The 19,613-nt window shown below is 42.7% G+C and overlaps 1 protein-coding gene and 1 long non-coding RNA gene across 24 annotated transcripts in view; both read left to right on the top strand.

Annotated features, from left to right (window-relative positions):
• The first annotated feature begins 1,652 nt into the window (after nt 1-1,652).
• On the top strand, nt 1,653-10,964 carry LOC118148592 (uncharacterized). Its single transcript, XR_004735460.2, has 3 exons — nt 1,653-1,772; nt 2,449-2,539; nt 10,853-10,964. It is a non-coding gene; the product is annotated as an uncharacterized LOC118148592 (long non-coding RNA).
• A 2,438-nt stretch (nt 10,965-13,402) lies between these two features.
• The window catches only part of EFR3A (EFR3 homolog A), a 103,866-nt gene continuing 97,655 nt past the window's right edge, over nt 13,403-19,613 (top strand). For 11 of the 23 annotated variants that reach the window (XR_013528101.1, XR_008477194.2, XR_013528102.1 and 8 more), the window contains exon 1: nt 13,403-13,618. Coding sequence is in view for 2 of the 23 variants with exons in the window: in XM_002759223.6 (XP_002759269.6) it covers nt 13,609-13,618 (10 nt within the window). In the remaining 21 variants the exon portion in view is untranslated. Of the gene's footprint in view, nt 14,527-15,247; nt 15,434-19,613 lie in introns of all 23 variants that reach the window. The other 12 variants (XR_013528103.1, XM_078353175.1, XM_054246668.2 and 9 more) reach the window with 4 other exon arrangements.

The following is a 19,613-nucleotide window of genomic DNA, read 5'->3' as shown; positions in this document are numbered from 1 at the left end:
TTTCTGCTCTATATCTGTTGTTTCCCTCCAAGCAGAAGGAGCACCATCACAGTAACACAGCTGGGTTCTCCCAACTTTCACTTAACTCTCAGGGAAGATTGCATTTGGATGAATTTAAAAGAAAGACTTGGACATTCACAGCTCAGCCCTTTTGTCTCCCCTTTTTTGCTATGGGCTAATTTGCCTACAGAAGGCATATGTTTTATTTTGTCTCTGTTATGTGGTAAAAGGAATTTACCTCAGTTAAAAAAAAAAAAAAAGGAAAGAAAGAAAACTGCAGGTTCTCAGCCCCAACTATGTCTAGGAGGGCAAGGCTGTGTGGTAGATTATTTGCTAAAATGGCCACAATTACTCCTTGCCCTGTATGCAGCCCTGTTAAATGCTCCATACCCCTTCTCGGGGCAGAGACCTGGGGGCAGAGTCGTGGGAGCGAGGAAGAGATCATGAGGTTTCTGGATATTACCTTTCATTTCTAACTTTATTTCTGCTTGGAGTGATTAGATTCTTCATGATGAAGAAGACAAGCTATTGTCTTTACCCATCCAACATTTGAGCTCTCCACAGATGAAGAACAATCCACCTTCACTCTGGAATCTGAAATGCCAAAATTTGCTTTTCCATCCTTCCCTGGAACAAGCTGGCCTTCCGCACTCCAGAACCTGAGACAAAAGTCTTCCCTGCCCAGAAATGTTCTGCCAGAAGGTTCACAGAATTTCTAAATGCCTTATTCATCATCAAAGCGTTACACTCCACATTGCTTCAGAACAAGAATCCTATTCTACAGTGAAAAAACGACAGACATTTAAGTCTATGGGATTCACTAATCTTGTCATATACCCTATGTCCCAAGCACTCATGGCCTTCTTCTACTACCTTAAAAGATGGAGTTGCAGTTATGCATATAAAATATGGTATATGACTATGAGCCAGATGGTAATATATAGGCTGTTTCTTCTATAGTCAGAGTACATTGCAGTCCATTACCACAACTCTGGACTTGAAGGGTTTAGGAAATTTAGTATCTAAGAGAAGAATGTTCCCTCTAGGACTCATAACACTGTTTTCTTTAAATGGAAAGCTGAGCTGCCACCTCCCTATGCAGGTTCTTTCACTGGAGGAGCAGGGAGAAATAAGAGTTAAGGTGTTGGTTGGGGTGATTATTTCTGTCAAGCTAAGAGAGGCAGCATTGATTACCCCATAATGGGTAATGGGAAGTCAAAGGCAACAGGAAATGTGTAGCAGAGAACTCACAAATGCGTAAACACCAAGCCCGACCTTATAAACAGTTACAGTTAATAGTTCTCAGCATCTGACACTTTTTCCTCATTGTCTTGCATGCACACGACTATATTGACTAATATTCTGCTTTCTTCTCCGTCCTGCTATGTTTTATAAGGTGGATGAGTGCTAGTTAACTTCAGCATTTACTTCCATGGAATGCAGAATTTTGAGACAGGATTGTGACTGGACTGGAATAAGAATAAGGAAGCTTCAGACACTCTAGACTTGGAGTGGAATTCAGCAACTTAAATGGCGTTGTGTTGGCTTCTTCATGGGAGATGAGAATATTTTCAGGTTTCTGAGGCATATTTGCATTGTATTAGGTGATATTTTTGTTGACTGATTTATTTTGTGGTTTTCTGCTGTTGACAGTGAAAATGTGGGAGAAACAAAGTGGATGTGCTGATGCTGCATAGTAAAATGGGTGCACATTTGTCATGATTTTCTGCTGTCCAGCATGTAAAGCCTCCTGTGTATGGAAAATCTACCTGGTAAGGCAGAACCCCTCCCCTGCTTGAATCTCGATATGCCATCTCTGTGCTTTCCCACCATTCTTACAGCTAGGTACTTGACCTCAACATTACCTACCAGGTTTAACCACACGAAACTTTGAATTAGAAAGTAGTGATGCAAAAGAAAAAAAGGGCAGGGCCTCTCTGAATCTCTGCTTGTAGTGGGAAGCAGCAGCTGTAGCAGCAGGCACCCCGAGTAACCAGAGGCAACAGGAGCAAGGTCCAGTGTCAGTGAACAGTGCTAGTGACAACTGTGTGTCCGTGTTACAAGCAGCAGCCTGGTAATGCTTCACAGGCCAGTCTCATGTAACTTGTCTATAGCTACTGAGCCAAAACCTCAGGCTTTCCTGACTGCTCTATGAGCTACCCAGTTATCGTGTCCTGAATTCCTTTTTGGCTCGAATCAGTCAGACTTGATTTCTATTGGATGAAATTTAGAACTCTGACTCATTCAAAACATGTATCTAATGACGATTAACTGAACTTTTATCATGTGGCAGGCACTAGGGGCTATTAGATGCCCCAGATACGAGAGTGAGCAAATGAAGATATGATTGCTGCCTACATGAAACTTATAAGCTAGAGATGGAGATATTAATAGAATAATAATGAAAATACATTTGATATAATTCTGTTGTCTTTTCCACATTTACAGTTCCTTGAAGTTCACGATATTACTTTCTCCTGGCACTAAAGTAAGAGGATTTAGATCGGAAGAAATGAGGCAAAATGTTATCCATGAGTAGGTGAGAGGTGAATTAGACATAACTAGTATTTTTTAAAATACTTTTCTGCATTTTACAGTTTCTTTTTAATTAGCATGCATGTCTTCTTAAAACATAATTTTCATTAGAGAGATTGGACTTTACTCTCCAGCTGGAATCACTGAAACCTGCAAAGACTTGTAGTTAATGCTATCAAAAACTGCTTTTCACTAGCCTATGTCATTATAACAGCAGTTAGAAACTGAAGTTGGTCTATGTGAGATTATACTAAATTTGTTAACATAATATGTCTCAACGTGATTTAGAAGATATGCTTTATTTTCTTGTTAGCACTATGATAAAACAAGTAAAGCAGGCCAGACTATATTAAGAACAATTTTATTGAATATTAGAATAAACTACCATGGAGAAAAACTAGTCTTAAAAGATTTGCAATTAAATTAGACCGTTTTGGATATGACTTATTAAATGTCTAGGCTCTGTCACCTGCTTAGTTATATAAAATTGTATTACTTTACCTCCATGGTGGGAGAACAGTCGTATCAACATCAGTGACACCTTTCTCACTTCTCTCCCTCCACAGCTCATTCTGCATGCTGTGCTTGTTTATCTGAGCCATCTAATGGTCCCTTATGCTCTGACTTTCCCATCCTACCAAGCTTGCCTGTAGTTGTGCCATTTAAAAGTCTACAAACTTCACTGTGGTTTTGGACAATTAGTTCAAAACTAAGTTTGGGAGCAAGGTGGGAAATTCCACTTACCACATATTATGAGTCCATAGGGTTTCCTTGGATCAACTAATCCCTTTGTTGGAAAATTAGATTCCTTTCCATTCATTTCCAAGAAGGCTATAGAAATAGCCTTCTGTTTCTGTTTCATTTAGAAACAAAGCTAGGGGTTTTGCCATGTTGGCCAGGCTGTTCTCAAACTCCTGGACCTCACGTGATCTGCCCCACTTGGCCTCCCAAAGTGCTGGGATCACAGGCATGAGCCACCACACCTGGCCTATCAATATTAATTGAAAGTATTTAGCCATAGAACTCTGTGTGATGAATGATCGCTTGCTGCATGATTCAGTCACACCAACTCTCCTAGCTTTGAAAATTATCTATTATTATGCTCTATTATCTATAATCTAAACAGATCTGTGATTTAGAGAGAGCCATTTTTTACTGACTTTAGGTTCATTGCCTGCACACACAATAACTTTTTGTTTAAATGCTGCATTCTAATGTGGTATTTTTGAACCAATTTAAGCAACAATTAGATTTGATTGAATTCAAATTTACATCAAAATTCAATCACATGTGACGACACCAGTGAAAATGACTGTTGGGACAATTTCCTGGATCTAGGGATGGTTGAGTTAGACAGTGACAGCTACAGTGCCAGGCTGCAGGAATTTATACCTTCCTTTCCGTAGCTGGTGAGTTTCGGCTGACAGCAAATGTCAGGTGTATTCTTATACCAGAAACATTTAAATGAGAAAAAAAAATGCATCTTAGAATTGAGCTAATATGGTGTTTTTATTTTATGACTTAACTCTTTGAGATCTGAGCATCTCTTGTTCTCACATTAGAAACCCCCATAGTAACGCACTGGCTCTCAGATGCTCCCATCACTTCCCTGTGACCTCAGTGCTTATTTCTGGATCTAGCAAGGCAGTTTGATTCATGCACTTGTCAAAAACATTGAGAACTTCTTTTGCTGGGCTAGGCCTAATTCTTGCTCTTTTAAAATAAATACCTTGTTAAAAATCTAGGACACAAAGAGACTTATGGTTCTCTAATCAAAACAATATGATACAACGACCAGAATTATCCATACTAGTTTCAGTCATCTGCTTGCAAAGTAGATTTTCTCATATTTCCAAGCAGGTCTACTACCTCTCTCCCTTATTTCATTAGATATAAATAGGATTTAGTTGCAACTGGGTTTCTGCTTTAAAGGTATAAATTGTTCTGGCTTTACTTCTAATAACTCCCTATCCCACCACCTCCTTCCCCTCTACCCCTGCCAATTCAAGGTAGACATAATTAGTAGTGATAATAACTAATTAGTAGTGATAAATAGCTAAATTTGAGTCAAATTTAATAACTATCCTACCCCCACTCGTCATTTAGAATAAATGACCATGCATTTATCTTTAATAAATGACTAGGTACATTAAAGATCAAGATGGAACAATGTATGGACAAAGATTTCTCATAGGAATGCACACATATTGCATGTACGAGTATTATAATATTTTAAAGTTTATTTTCTGAGAGAGACGAAGGTTGATATAATTAGAACGTGTTTGAAACAATAGTTACAGTTTGAAACCAATAGTCAACAGTCACAATTTCTTACTTCTGTCTTTTTCCCAAATGAGAGAAAAACAAACGATTACATGGTGATTGTAATTTAGCTTCGAGCCTTTAAAAGGAGACTCAATACAAAGCCTACTGGCATTTTTTAAGAAATTAGAAACAGATGGAAAGCATGATTCTTCCTCTGGAGGGTTTGACACTCTTTCTGCAAAACAGATTGGAAAAGAGACAATAATTGCCTCTAAATCCACCGAGTGGAAGGATGCGTCTCCTGTTGGGCCTTCTAATTTGCTCTTCAGATGACTTTGCACACTGTCTGTGGTGAAGATCTTGGGTTTGTGAACAGAGAGGGCTGAGTTCAAATTCCTGGGTCATAACCGACTCGTGTGACTTTGGGGAAACTAATCTCTCTGTGCCTCAATTTCCTCATGCTAAAACAATGTGTACACTTATGCTTATCCATTCAGAGTTTTGTGAGGATTATATCAGAAAATGTACTTAAGGTACTTAGCGTGATAGTTGGCACATACAAACAGCTTGCTAAATTACACCACCCGTGATTACTTTTATACGCTAGTAATTATTAGCGATAGTTACAGTAAAAACTAGTAGTAGTAATTGGGGGATACATAACTAACCACTCCCAAACTTAGTGGCTTAAAGTAACAGCGATTTCTTCAGCTAATGCTCCTGTGTGTTGACGATTTGAGCTGGTCTTAGGTGGATGTGGGTTTTGGCTAGGCTGAGTTTTGAATCTTTGTTTAGCTGGTAGACCAGCAGGGGTTGGCTGATATATGGTGGCCTCATCTGGAATGGTTAGGAGAATTGGGGCCTCTCTCTTTGAATAGAAAGACCAGGCTTCTTCACCCTTTCGAAGTCTTTGCTCACATAATGTTTCTCACTGTCTCTTTGGTCAAAGCAAGTTACAAGAATAACGCAGACTCGGGGATGAGGAAAGATCTGTCTCTTTGGGGGAGGAGTTTTTTTGTTTTTTGTTTTTGAGATTCCTCAAAATCAACTGCAAGAGTGTTGTAGCCAGAGGTAGAAAAAGGAAAGCCATTTTCCAATCTACCATGAAGACCTTTCCATACTTCGGTTGACCTATCTGTGTTTCTTGTCCTGATATTTTTTCCCCTTCCTCCCTCCCACTCTTCTGTTTATATTCCCACTCTTCCTCAAATATTTATTAAATAAAATATTCCATGTACAGGAGATACAGCAATAAATAAGATTTGATTCCCATTGTCATAAAAGTCTTGTAAAAGATCTCACTGCCTAGAATGCGACAATATTTAAGAGGTTTTTTTTCTTTCCTTTTTGCAGATCCCCTACACTCTGTGTTAAATGCTAAAGCTAGCTACGCTTTTAGTAAATAACAATGAGAGCTAATGCTTTCCTCTAATTGTTTAAAATGATAGTGTTTCTAAGGGTTTCCAGCTGCTTTGTCTGATTTAATCAAGAACTCTTAACCTGATTACCTCAAGATTTTGCTCCCTATCTATTTGCAATTCTCTTTATAAAGCAGAGGTGACTGAGACATTTGGCTCATGGTGTGATCTGAGTGTCTGTCTTGCACAATGTTCTGGATAGCACAGAAAAGGTCCAGTAATGATCTTCTGGATTAGAGGTTGTTAAAGGGTAAACTCGCTAGGCCTGGTAGCTCATGTCTGTAATCCCAGTGCTTTGGGAGGCCGAGGTGGGAAGATCACCTGAGGTCAGGCGCTCAAGACCAGCCTGATCAACGTGGTAAAACCCTGTCTCTACTAAAAATACAAAATTAGCTAGGCATGGTGGTGCATGCCTATAACTCCAGCTAATTGGGAGGTTGAGGCAGGATAGTTGCCTGAACCTGGGAGAAGGAGGTTGCAGTGAGCCAAGATTGCACCATTGTACTCCAGTCTGGGCAGTAAGAACAAAACTTCATCTCAAAAAAAGAAAAGTAAACTGAGGCATAATAAAAATTTTAAAGAGTTTATTTGCACAAACAGCAATGCATGAATAGGGCTGCTTGGGAACCACTTCTGAGGGAACGCCAGGGGAAGGCTTCTATAGAATGGACAGAGAAGTAAAGCAAAGCAAGTATTTGATTGATTATAATTATGTAGTCGCCATACTTGGTTTATTCCATTAGAAAGTCCCTGTTTATATACGTTTGCTGGTAACTTCTGAATGGTTGAGCTTAAGTTCTGTTTTTCTTGAATTTCAACATTTTTAATAAATAGCTCAAGATAAGTATTGCTTATGGGTGCAAATCAAGCAAGGCTTAGTTCACTTACTAGACCTAACTGGTTTTATCTGCTGAGGGATTCTTTAGACCCGGTCTGCATCTTCATTTACTTTAGCAAGACTTATCCTTTTCATATGTTTTCATAAGTGTTTCCAGTTCCTTTTGGGGGGAAACAGAATTCAAACTGAGGTTTTCTAAGTCTAAAGTCTGTGTTTTTTTATGCCTCATAAGAACTGGAAAGCCCTCAGTTACAATTAATCAATGGTAAAATGAAATGGAATGAAATGAAACAAAAAGGGCATATTATTGATCTATAGTGAGAAAGAAAAACTAAGCAATGAGAACATCCAATTGCATCATTATGACTTTTTTGGAATAAGCTTTTAGGAGGAGTAAATGTATAGCCTGATTAGTTCTTTCCTATAAACTGTAAATTGGCTGGCAATTACCTTTGAAGCACTAAAATGCATGCTAATTAAAAATGAATTATCTCAGTGCAGGATTTAGAAATTGGAACAAATACTGGACTAAACTGGAAACAGAGCTATTTTGGACAATTTGAGCTGAAAGCTGATGCTCTAATAGGATGTCAACAATGACCTTTCTAATATTACTTTGACCTCTTACTTTCTGAGAAGGAATAAAAGAAGGGACAAAGAACTTCTATTTTAATGGCATGTATTCTGAAAATGTGCCAGAAAACATAAAAAAAGAAAGTACTCTCCTCTTTAAATGCTAGTGAATGTCTTTCCTGATTTGAACTCAACATTGGCTTTTGAAGAGTTTAAACAAAATAAACAGGTACTATTAGTGATGATTAATATATAGGTCATGAGGTAACAAATATTCCAGTCCTGACTCTTGTTCTTATAAATAAGGACAAGTTAACGTCCACATTACCTTGGTTCTTTACCCCACCTGGACATGCAGGCCTTAGAAGCCCTTCCTAGAATCCACCCCAGTTATTGAGAATCCCCGCTACCTGCTATGTACCACAAAAAGCACTACGGCCCTTCAGAGACAGGATGGAGGTATGCAAATTAGCTCTGGGATCTTGAAAGTGGCACCTAAAAGCCAACTTAGAGGTCTTGGAAGGTCTTTTTGGACTTAGTGATATTTGAAAATAATTTGTTCCTTTTTTTTTTTAAGTCAGTTGCAAAGACTGCAGCAATCACACACCTTATTCATTGCATACTTTCTGTTCAAAGTCCTTTTTTTGTTATTTTTTTCCCCATATTTCCCTATTCTCATTCCCTTTCCCCTCATCTGCTTATGTATAATTGTTAAAATCCATGTTTTCTGGCTGAGCACAGTGGCTAATGCCTGTAATACCAGCACTTTGGGAGGCCTAGGCAGGCAGATCACGAGGTCAGGAGTTCAAGACCAGCCTGGCCAACATGGTGAAACCCCATCTCTACTAAAAAAAAATACAAAAACTGCTGGGTGTGGTGGCCAGAGCCTGTAATCTCAGCTACCTGGAAGTTTGAGGCAGGAGACTCACTTGAACCTGGGAGGGAGAGGTTGCAGTGAGCCAAGATTGTGCCATCGCACTCCAGCTGGGGTGACAAGAGCAAGACTCCATCTCAAAAAGAAAACATGTTTTCTATGTACATGTTTTTTATTTTAAAAAGACAATGACACAAATAGCACTGTGATATAAATACTGATGCTTCTTAATTCAGCATTTTTTTTTTTTTTTGAGATGGATTTCACTCTTGTTGCCCAGGCTGGAGTGCAGTGGTCTTGGCTCACTGCAACTTCCGCCTCCCGGGTTCAAGTAATTCTCCTGCCTCAGCCTCCCAAGTAGCTGGGATTACAGGCACCCACCACCACACCTAGCTAATTTTCGCAATTTTAGTAAAGACAGGGCTTCACCATGTTGGCCAGGCTGGTTTTGAACTCCTGAGCTCAAGTAATCTGCCTGCCTCGGCCTCCCAAAGTGCTGGGATTACTGGCATGGGCCACCGCACCCGGCCAGGTCTGCATTTTTAAGATCAATCCATATTGCTGATACGCACCCACAGTACATATGAATCTACCCTGTTCTGCAAGTGACAAACACCTAGGTGGCCTCCAACTCCCCATTACCATGAACAAAACTTCAGTGAATCTTTTTATGCATGTTCCTTATGGACCCTGGTGAGAAATTTTCCAGGATATATACCCAGAAGATGATCTCCAGGTCATAGGGCATACTTACTTACACCGAACACTCACAGGGAGTTTGGAAGTTAGCTAGAAGAGGGGAGAGGAAAGCCCACTCTAGCAGGGCAAAGAGCGTGGGCAAAAGAATGGAAGAGTGCTACAGCAGAGTGGTTTCTGAGAATTGTACACTCATTAGGGCCAGGGAAAGCAGAGCATAAGTTGTCATGTGGGGGAACTGAAGAGCTCTCAATGTCAGGCCTTGAAAGGCTTCCTGTGCTAAACTAAGGGAATTGAATTGTAGATTGAACACTCTACTGAGCCATAGACAAGTGTTAGCAGGTGAGAGGTCATAGTCATTTGCATTTCTACAAAGGAATAACTGAGGCTGGGAAATTTGTAAGGAAAAGATCTTCATTTGGGCCACAGTTCTGCAAACTGTATAAGAAGCATGGTGCCAGTGTCTCCTTCCAGCAAGGGCTTCAGGGAGTTTCTACTCATGGTGGAAGTGGGTGGGAAGCAGGCATCACCCAGGTGTGAGAGAGGGGAAGGAGGTACCAGAAATTTTTTAGCAATCGGATTGTGCAGGAACTAACAGAGAACTTATTCATTACCTTAAGGAAGGCACCAAATTGTCTATAACGGATCCATCCCACATCTCCCACACATCTTCCACCTAGGTCCCATCTCCAATTTGGGGGATCAAATTTCAGTATGAGATTTGGAGGGAACAAACATCCAAATCATATCAGAGTTATCATTAGATTTGCATGTTAGAAAGGGCACTCTGCCTGCCCTGCACCCTGGCAAAAGCATCACCTCCAACACTGAGCTCAAACACGAAAGTGGCCCAAACACCAAGGCAGTGCATCCCCTCTTAAAGGGATCTGGTGGCTGGTCTCCATGTCTACCACACACAGTGTGCAGGACAAGAGCTGAGCAGTGTGGGCATCAAGTGAGATGGCTAAATCCCAGTTCCTGCCAGCCCAGACTGGGCTCTAAGAGAGGAGCACTGACACAGGGGGATAGACAGGGGAAGGGTGTTTGCAAAAGGGGACAGAAAGAGTGGGCCAGGGGGGGCTAACCCTCCTAGACCAAGTACCAAAGATGATGGCAGACTCACTGCTTTCAGAAGTAGGAGGTGGGGGGCCGGGCATGGTGGCTCACACCTGTAATCCCAGCACTTTGGGAGGCCAAGGCAGGCAGAACACTTGAGGCCAGGAGTTTGAGACCAGCCTGGCCAACATGGCAAAACCACATCTCTACTAAAAATACAAAAATTAGCCAGGTGTGGTGGCATACACCTGTTGTTCCAGTTCTTCGGACGCTGAGGTGGGAGAATTGTTTGAACCTAGGAGGCACAGGCTGCAGTGAGCTGAGATTGCATCACTGCACTCCAGCCTGGGTGACAGTGAGACTGTGTCTCAAAAAAACAAAAAGGAAGTGGGGGCTGACTGGAGGGATCTACTGGCAGAACTCTGATCCAGACGATAGGATAGAGAACGGGTAGGGGTATAAGAGAACGGGTAGGGGTATGGTAACATTGCTACCTAAATCCTATGTGCACAAACGAGGAAAAAAAATGCTGGTACTGTATATATAACTGAAACATGATGACACCATTATTTCTGACATTCAGTTGTCCTTCCTCAGAATCTTTGGCTGCTGATTTTATTTCTGGCAACAATACAAAACCAAACGACCAAGAGGATTAAAAAAGAAAAAAAACAAAACAGTCTGCACAGGACAATTCCAGGGCCTTTGGGATCTGCATCTTTTTCAAGGTAATGTAAGCAGGGATGTCTGTCCTTTTGGAGTCGTGTCTTCCCTTGGCTCCTGGGGCACTGTACCCTCTAGATCTCATCTCTCTCTGTGCCTTCACTGGCTCCACATCCTCCCTCAAAGGGCTCTCTCTGACACCCAGCGTCAGCTCCTGTCCCAGGGCCAAAGATTTCCAAATCTCCCACCCTAAGATCCCTCAGCCCACCTTCATCCTGGCTTGCCCAGCTGCCTTCAGATTTATTCACTCAGATGTCTCCCTCTGATGTCACCTCAAGCTCAGTATGTCAAGGAGAAACTCATACGTTCTTCACATCCCTTCCCTAAAACAGCATTTCTTCCTGACTCGTCTACTGCTCTCCAGCACCACCACTTTCCTTGTTCCAACCTTGGAGTTACATAACTAACAGATGCCTCTCTATTGCTCCCAAGTCAGCAGCCAACAAATCCCAGGGATTCTTTTTCTACAGTAAGATTCGGCTCTTTCTTTTCCTACTGCCACCGGCAAGACTAACCACCTAACATTCTCTTCTGTAATGAAGCCTTCCAATTTGGCTGCCTACCTCCACGGTTTCTCTACCACACCATTCCCCCTGCAGAGCTGTGCTTCTGATAATTTAATGCAAATCACAGAACAGTTTCTTAAAAGACATTCCAAGGTTGAATGTAAAGTTATTAACTAGTTTTGTTTACTTGTTTTTGTTTTCATACTGTTGAATAAAATACTTTATTTATCTAGTTATGACTTAATATACTCTGGCCCCCAACTGTGTGCCAGGCAAGGATACATAAATGTGAACAGAATATGGCTTTTGCCAATTTCTGAAAAGCATATAGGCCCATGGTAAAACACAAGCACTCATGACAGTTTATTTAGGACGCAGTGTGGAAAGTGCTGTAGCAGAGAGGAATCAAGATAACACCAAAGTCTTGGGGAGAAAGCTAGGAGCAGGAAAGACTTTATAGATGATAAAATAGGCAACAGTGCATTGAAACATAAGTGAGTGTTGGCCAAGCACTTGGTAGTTTGGTCTTTACTGTTAGCAAGGGACAGTTTCTCTCTCTCTCTTTTTTTTTTTGGAGACAGAGTCTTGCTCTGTCGCCCAGGCTGGAGTGCAGTGGTGCGATCTCAGGTCCCTGCAACCTCTAACTCCTGGGTTCAAGAGATTCTCCTGCCTCAGCCTCCCAAGTAGCTGAGTGAGATTACAGGCATGCGCCACCATGCCCGGCTAATATTTGTATTGTCAGTAGAGACGGGTTTCACCGTATTGGCCAGTCTGGTCTCCAACTCCTGACCTCAGGTGATCCACCCTCTGCCCGCTTCGGCCTCCCAAAGTGTTAGGATTACAGGCGTGAGCCACCGTGCCTGGCTGGACAGTCTCTTTTATAGGTACAGTACACACTCTCCTCTTCCCAGAGGCTATGACTCACTCTAAATTACCGTCTGCCCTCTCTCCAGCCTCTTTCAGTCTCCCTAGGTCTCTGCTAATTCAAATTCTGCTTTCTTCCAAGTCCACCTGGAGTCAAGACTAATTTCTCCTCAGCGCTTCCTGGCTCTGATGGTCATCTTCTCCTCCCAGTACTGCACAATATCATTTCTTAATCAGAAAGTTAGCACTACCTTTTAGGACAAAGGTTCTCAAAATTAAAATTGTATTTAAATCATCTGCATATGTGTTTGTAGGTTTGGCTCAGCACCTAGGAATCTGCTTTTCAACAGATCCCCAGGGGATCCAGGCACAAAGGATCCTGGTCCACTTTGACCCACTTTGAGGAACGCTGTGTTAGATCTCTGGGGTCAGCTTTTATTTCTCCATCTGGGCTGTCCGCAGCGCACCGCACCTAGCAAAATGTACATGCATTGCTCAGCGTTCTGGCTCCCGGTGTCTGCTCAGCTTGGTGACTGTTAGATACTTCAATATTTGATGACACCCAGAGTCAAGAAGAGTAGCTCAGCCAAGTGCACAGAGATGCCCTCTCCAGAGGAGACTAACTCCTGAGGGGTTAGGTCGCTCTGAAAGTCACCAGAAGAACAGAAGGAAATTACATTTTCTGTCCTCTCAGAAAATGAGTAGTCATCACCCCAAATGACCTTAGTGCGACTCAAATAAACCATGTTTTCAGATTAGGCAAAACGCACTGCAAGTTAAACCGACAGCAAAAGAAAAAGCCCACAGATATTCCGTGCGTTCAAAGCCATCATCCTCGCAAACGCAGAGTGATGCACCCCAACAGAGAGCAAGGAAAACGAATGACACGCAGGTCACCAGGCTTCGAAAACACAAGGCGGCCGAAGGTGTTCTCTACGTGGCCGTCCCCAGCCACCCACTCCACCCGCGCGGCAAGCGATCCTGGGCCAACCCCGGCCGTCCGCGGGGGTGGGGCCGGGACGGCGGCGGCGCGCTGACGTCATGGGCGTGGGTCGTCCGTCGCGTCGCCCGGCGGGGAGCGGGCTGGCGGTGGTAGCTGTCGCCCCCTGGGTTGCGTGACCGCGGGGTCTGCGACCTCTCCCTCCGCCCTTCGCCTCGTCCGGGCCTCTGCAGCCCGGCAACGGCCGTCATGGTGCCGTCGGCACACCTTGGGCGGCCCCGCTGAGCCTCGGTGTGGCGGCGAGCGCGGTCGAGGTCGCCATGCCTACCCGTGAGTGGCTGGCCGAGGGCCGGGCCGGGCCGGGCCGGGGGCGTTGGGAGGCGGCTGCCGGCTCTGCGCGCTTGGGGGCCGGGTCGTCCTCCCGGGGCGGCTGGGGAGGCCGGGCTGCACTTAGCAGAGCCAGGAACTGCCTGCGAGCGGCGGAGTTAGTTTCGTTTCGGCTTAGCCTTCCGGGGATGGCGTGAGCCCGTTGCACGGATGGGGAAACTGAGGCCCGAACGTTAAGGGAACTGCTGGGACGCGCTGTGAGGAGGCGGCAGGGCTGGTGGTAACCCAGACCCGTGGGATTTCAAAGTTAAGGCCCTTTTCCCAGCCCGCCACACGGCTTCGTGGGACTTTATGGAAATACTGAAAATAACTGCGGTGCGCTTGTCAGTCCCTCCTCACCTCAGGGGCTGGACGTCGCTGGTGGACGCGCTGGCCCCGATCCCCTTCCCGCGGCCTCCCGACCCCCGACAGCCTAACTCGGCGTCCGTTTCGCGGCCCGGGCGGCTAAAGTCGGGAGCGTGTTAGGCGGAGGCGCCTCGAGAGTGGCTTTTGGACCACACTTTGAATTCACCCGGGCAGATGGTTAAAAATGCCGGCTTGGGGTCCCTCTCTTGCTCGCTGGGATTAGAGTCTGGAGGTTGGGTCCCGGAGTCTGCATATCTAATTGGCGTCCCTGGGGTTACCAAGGGACCCCCAAAGCTTAAAAGTCACTCGGTGTTGGAGGATTTTTAGACAGATGAGATACAAATACTACTAATGACCTATTTTAAAGTGACCCAGATAATCGCAATGTGACTTTATACCCACTCGTCGATATGGATATATGCAAACTAGGGAAGCTCCTGATCCTGGGTAGAGAGGAAGCAACATGGCATTGATTTGAGAATTCTTTTCAAGTAGGACTCTTTTGAGTAAGTATTCAATGCCATAGAATTTTTACACACTCGTGAATATATTTCCTAGAATTCATAACTACTTCTAGTTGTCCTTATTTTTGTAGCCATGTGGGACACTGAATTTTCAGGTCAGCCCCAAACGCACGTTTTGCTAGTGATGGGAAAAAGAGTTATTTCTCAGTATTAGAAAGATTGATCTTTTCTTGATATTTAAGGATATTAAATTTAAATCGATATTAAAGATATTTAAATATCTTCTTAAGATTTATTGATTTCCTGTGGCAAATTTTTAAATAGTCCTGATGTAAAGATTACTTTTAACTCCTCATACTTGTGTGGGTACTATGGATTGTGTTTTCTTTACACACTACTGTGTGTCCTTAGCTCATGCTCTTGGACTTCATATCCAGTAAATATGTCCAGTTTATAGTTCTGTTTTATTCCTTCTGGCTGGAGGAATATTTACAATCATCTTCATTGTTATTATGGCCGGTTTGTTACTTCTAAATTCATGTTCACGTTATTCAGTGAATATTTCGGATTGGCACTGTGTTAACCTTTTATTTTCTGAGAAAGCAAAGAGGAGAAAGTAAGCACCTATTCTTGAAAGTTGAGGCTTCAAGTGGAATTTATTGGTAGCATGCCCAAATTACAATCCTATGCAATAAAATGTTTAATTCTGTTCTAGGGTTATCTAGCTTCACAGAGTGGATATAGTAAACTTCCTTCTTTTCAGGTGTTTACTCTGCAAAATGATTTTAGTCTGGGCCATGGTGGAGTTTGCATAGTGAAAATGCAGATTTCACACCCTGACTGGAAGACAAATGAAATGTTTGTTTTATCTTTCATTGTTGGCAATATTTGTCACTTTTTATGACTGAAAAAAAGCGTGCTGCGGATTGATTGGGGGTACCAGTGTAAGGTGAGTAGTGTTCATATTTGCCTTTTGTCTCCTTTGGCGGTCACAGCTGCCAAAATTGCTGGGATAGTGCAGTGGACAATAATATTTCTCTGAAATTCTGTTTGTCAAATATGTATCCAACACAGAGATGGCAAAATTGTCACTCTCCTTAGGAGTTTAGGAGGAAATTCACGGCTTTTAGGAAGAAAACTGCTCAAATAAGCTAAGTGTTTCTGTTTGGTTGGTTGGTTGTCTTAATGTTAAGTGGCTGAGAGGCTCAGTGATAAGCCCAAACCAGTTAATCCATCTGAGTTTTCATTAAAATCAGGTTTGGAGGTGATCACTGTGGTCTCTCAGATCCTGCAGTTCTGAGAGCAACCCTTGGCTGTAAGTCACAGAATTATTCTACTCTTGCTATTTTGTTGCTTATTTGGAATGTTGATACTCAGTCATTGAAACTGTTGTTAATAAGTAGAATCCAGTGGAGCATGCAGTAACCCCACTGGCTAAGCAATGATATATCTCATGAATATTAATAGCCACTTCACTGGAATTATTTTGGAGATCCATAGACTCTTTGAGAAAGCAATCACCTGGAAGGCTGCCTGACAGGAAACTGCGAGGACACAGGAACAATTTTGTGCGCCTGTTACAAGCCTGTAGTCTGAAACAGTCAGCCCTTAGGCACAGATTTCAAGACTATGTCACCGAATGAGTGAACCTATAATTTGACACATCATTTTTCTAGAGGCCTTTATTTCATTCTCCATTCAAAGGACCATTCAGCAGTATTTCATTTAAAAAATTTTCAAACTCTGAATCATAATTCGAGTTGGAAGGACTGTTAAAGCTTCTTAAGCATTTTATTTTGTGTATTGGGAAGCTGAGCCTTCTGTGAGTTTCCGTGGAATAAAACCATGACTTGAACGCAGAACTGGCCCTTATAATCAGTAACCACAGTGAGCAGAGTAACATTCATTTTTCTCTAGCACTAAATCAAAAATAGTTTAGTTACGTTTTTTTCCCCTTCAGTTACATTAAGACAAATGTAAGCTTGGTCAAAATTTAAATTGTTCTGTGAACTTAGAAGAATGCCTTTGCTTCCATCTTGTCACAGAAATCTTTGGAAGAACTGTGGATTACACTGGTGTGCTAAGTAGATTCTTGTTTATATAGCCACAAACTTAAACTTTTAGTAAACTTGTTATGTGAAAGTGGCTCCTGAGTTCACAGGTAACTTGCCTCAAAGCAGGTCCAATAAAATCTGCTCTTTTATTTTATATGAGAGGTTATCCTGTATTTGCTAGGGAAAACCAAAGTTCTCAAACACTGCTATTAAACTATGCTTGCATGAATTATGTGTGGTTAATGCTTTCTTTTCTCATTTAGTTACTGACATTGATGTCTAGGCAGATTTCTGAGGCTGTAGTAATAATATGGTTACTCCATGTTTGTTTTTTTGGTGAGGCTAATTGCATTTAACTTATTTTTTAATTCATTCTTATGAAAGAAGTGCAGAATGAATTGTAAAAGAGGGATGCTGACTGAAGTGTTTTCCTTTTAGAGACACATTACATGCAAACTTGACCTACCTTCTTTCATATGACTGGATTATTAGCCTTTTGTGTTCATTCATATTCACATTCTTTCTCTTCCTTTTTCTCTTCTTTTCCCCTTTCCTCAATGGCTCCTTGCTTCCTTCCACCCCCAATCTCCTTCCTTCCGTGCCTTCCTCCTTTATTCTCTACCTACCACCTAGGTGTCCTGCCAGAGTTGTAGCTGATGACTTTTCGTGTTTTCAGTGACCTGTGGCTTGACACTACCCTTTGCTGCCCAGATCTCATCTTTTGGTCTGTCCCCACTTGGGGAGGGGGAGACATGGGGCTGCATTGAAGATTATGTAGGTGGTAGGAGATAATGCTGGAGAGAGAGAAAGCCAGAATTTGAGCATTTTTATATGCTCTTACAATCACAGTTACAGCGGCTATTTTATAGGCTTGGCAGCGGTTTCCAACTTATTGATTACTTTATGAAGTTTTCTATTAGTACTAGGAATTAATTATTGACTACTGATTGCGTACTAGGCAGTATACTTTTTACTTTACCTGAACTATTTTATTTAACTCTTGTACTTTGTGGGAGGCCCTATTTGACCTGCTTTAGAAGATAGAGAGATTGAAGTTCAGAAAAGTTACATTTCTAATGAGAGTAAGTGGTAGAGCTGGGATTGGAACTAGATGGGCCTGACCTCTAAGTCCCAGCTCTTTTTTCATACTCTAGTGCTCTGAGCTAGGCAGGAGCTGAATGGGATCCCATCAGTTTAACACTGTCACTTTTGATTAACACCGTGCCTGGTTACATAGTAGGTGCTTGGTAAATGTTGAATAAATGGATAATTGAATGTTTAAAAAATTTTTAAATTGATACATAATATTTTCACATATTTATGGAGTAGGGTACATGTGATATTTCGTTAAATTCGTACAACGTATAATAATCAGGTCACGGTATTTAGGGTATCCATTTCAGTGTTTATCATTTCTATGTGTTGGGGAAATTTCAAGTCCTCTCCTCTAGCTACTTTGAAATATACAGTACATTGTCGTTAATTATAATCGTCCTACTCTGTTATCAGTCATTAGAACTTATTCCTTCTAACTCTATGTTTTTACCTATTAACCAACCTCTCTCATCTTCCAGGCTCCTCCCCGCCCCCCCACCCCCACCCTCCTACCTCCCCCCACCCTTCTGGCTTGTATGTAGAATGGATTGAATCGTAACTGGAGTCAGATTAAGTCATTCTTTGGGTACCATAACCGGAACTATTTTTTTTCATAAAGATAGTGTCATACAAGTTTTGTAATTTGGCCAGGCGTGGTAGCTCACACCTGTGATCCTAGCACTTTGGGAGCCCAAGAAGACAGGATCACTTGTGGCCAAAAGTTCTAGACCAGCCTGGGCAACATAGACTCCATCTCTACAAAAAAATTAAAATTAGCCAGGTATGGTGGTACATGCCTGTAGTCCTGGCTATTTGAAGGCTGAGGCAGGTGGATGGTTTAAGCTCAGGAGGCTGAGGCTGCAGTGAGCTGTGATCTCACCACTACATTCTAGCCTGAGCGACAGAGTAAGATGCTGTTTCTAAAAAGGAAGAAAATATATGTATATATAGTTTATGATTGGGTTCTTCTCTGCAGGCCTGTCTGTACCATAGACAAGGCCTGACGTCTGAGACAAGAATACAAATGGAGGTCTTCAAATCATAGGCTAAATCAGGGGTTTTCAGTCTTTACACTATTAATGTCTGGGACAGGTGTAGGGGTGACAGGGGCTTTTTTATGCATTTTGGGACATTAACAGCATCCTTGGCTTCTACCAACTGGAAGCCAGGAGTAACCCTCCTGCCCCAAGCTTGTGACAACTAAAAGTGTCTCTAGGCATTGCCAAATGTCCTCTGGGAGACAAATTTGTCCCTGGTTGAGAACCACTGGTCTAAATATTTAAATGTTATAGACCATACTGTGCCCGCAGCCTGGCCTGCTTTTTCATGCAAGGTCCCCAGCCTGCTCCCCAGAGATTGCCTTCTCAATCCAGAGATTCAAGTAGCCTGCAGGCTTGATCCAGTCAGTAGCAGTCTATTGGGGTACACCAGGGTCTTGCCGGACCCTGGCCTGGGATTGACTGTCAGTTTCCTTCAGGGAGCCAAGGTGGGCAGATTCCCCTCCTTCAATACTGTACTTTTCCATCTCAGAATTTCTAAACAGCTCTAAGCAACTCCCAGAACTATACTAGCTGAGTAGCTGGACAGATAGAAGGTGGAAGCCCAGCTTTCTGGGGAACTCAGTCTACCTAAACTCTGACTTTGGGTGACACGGAATGGGCAACTTGAAGCAAAAACAGCTGCAGCACTCTTTCTCTGGTTTTTCGAGATGGAGTCTCACTCTGTAGCCCAAGCTGGAGTGCAGTGGCGCAATCTCGGCTCACTACAACCTCTGCCTCCCGGACTCAAGCTATTCTCCTGCCTCAGCCTCCCAAGTAGCTGGAACTACAGGCCTGTGCCACCATGCCTGGTCAGTTTTTTTGTATTTTAGTAGAGACAGGGTTTCACCATGTTGCCCAGGATGGTCTCGAACTCCTGAGCTTGGGTGATCTGCCCGCCTCAGCCTCTTAAAGTACTGGAATTACAGGCACTGTGCCCAGC

Source organism: Callithrix jacchus, chromosome 16 (genome assembly GCF_049354715.1).
Source record: "Callithrix jacchus isolate 240 chromosome 16, calJac240_pri, whole genome shotgun sequence".
NCBI lineage: Eukaryota > Metazoa > Chordata > Mammalia > Primates > Cebidae > Callithrix > Callithrix jacchus.
The sequence above is the reverse complement of the archived record's forward strand: the minus strand, read 5'-3'. Positions and strand labels throughout refer to the sequence as shown.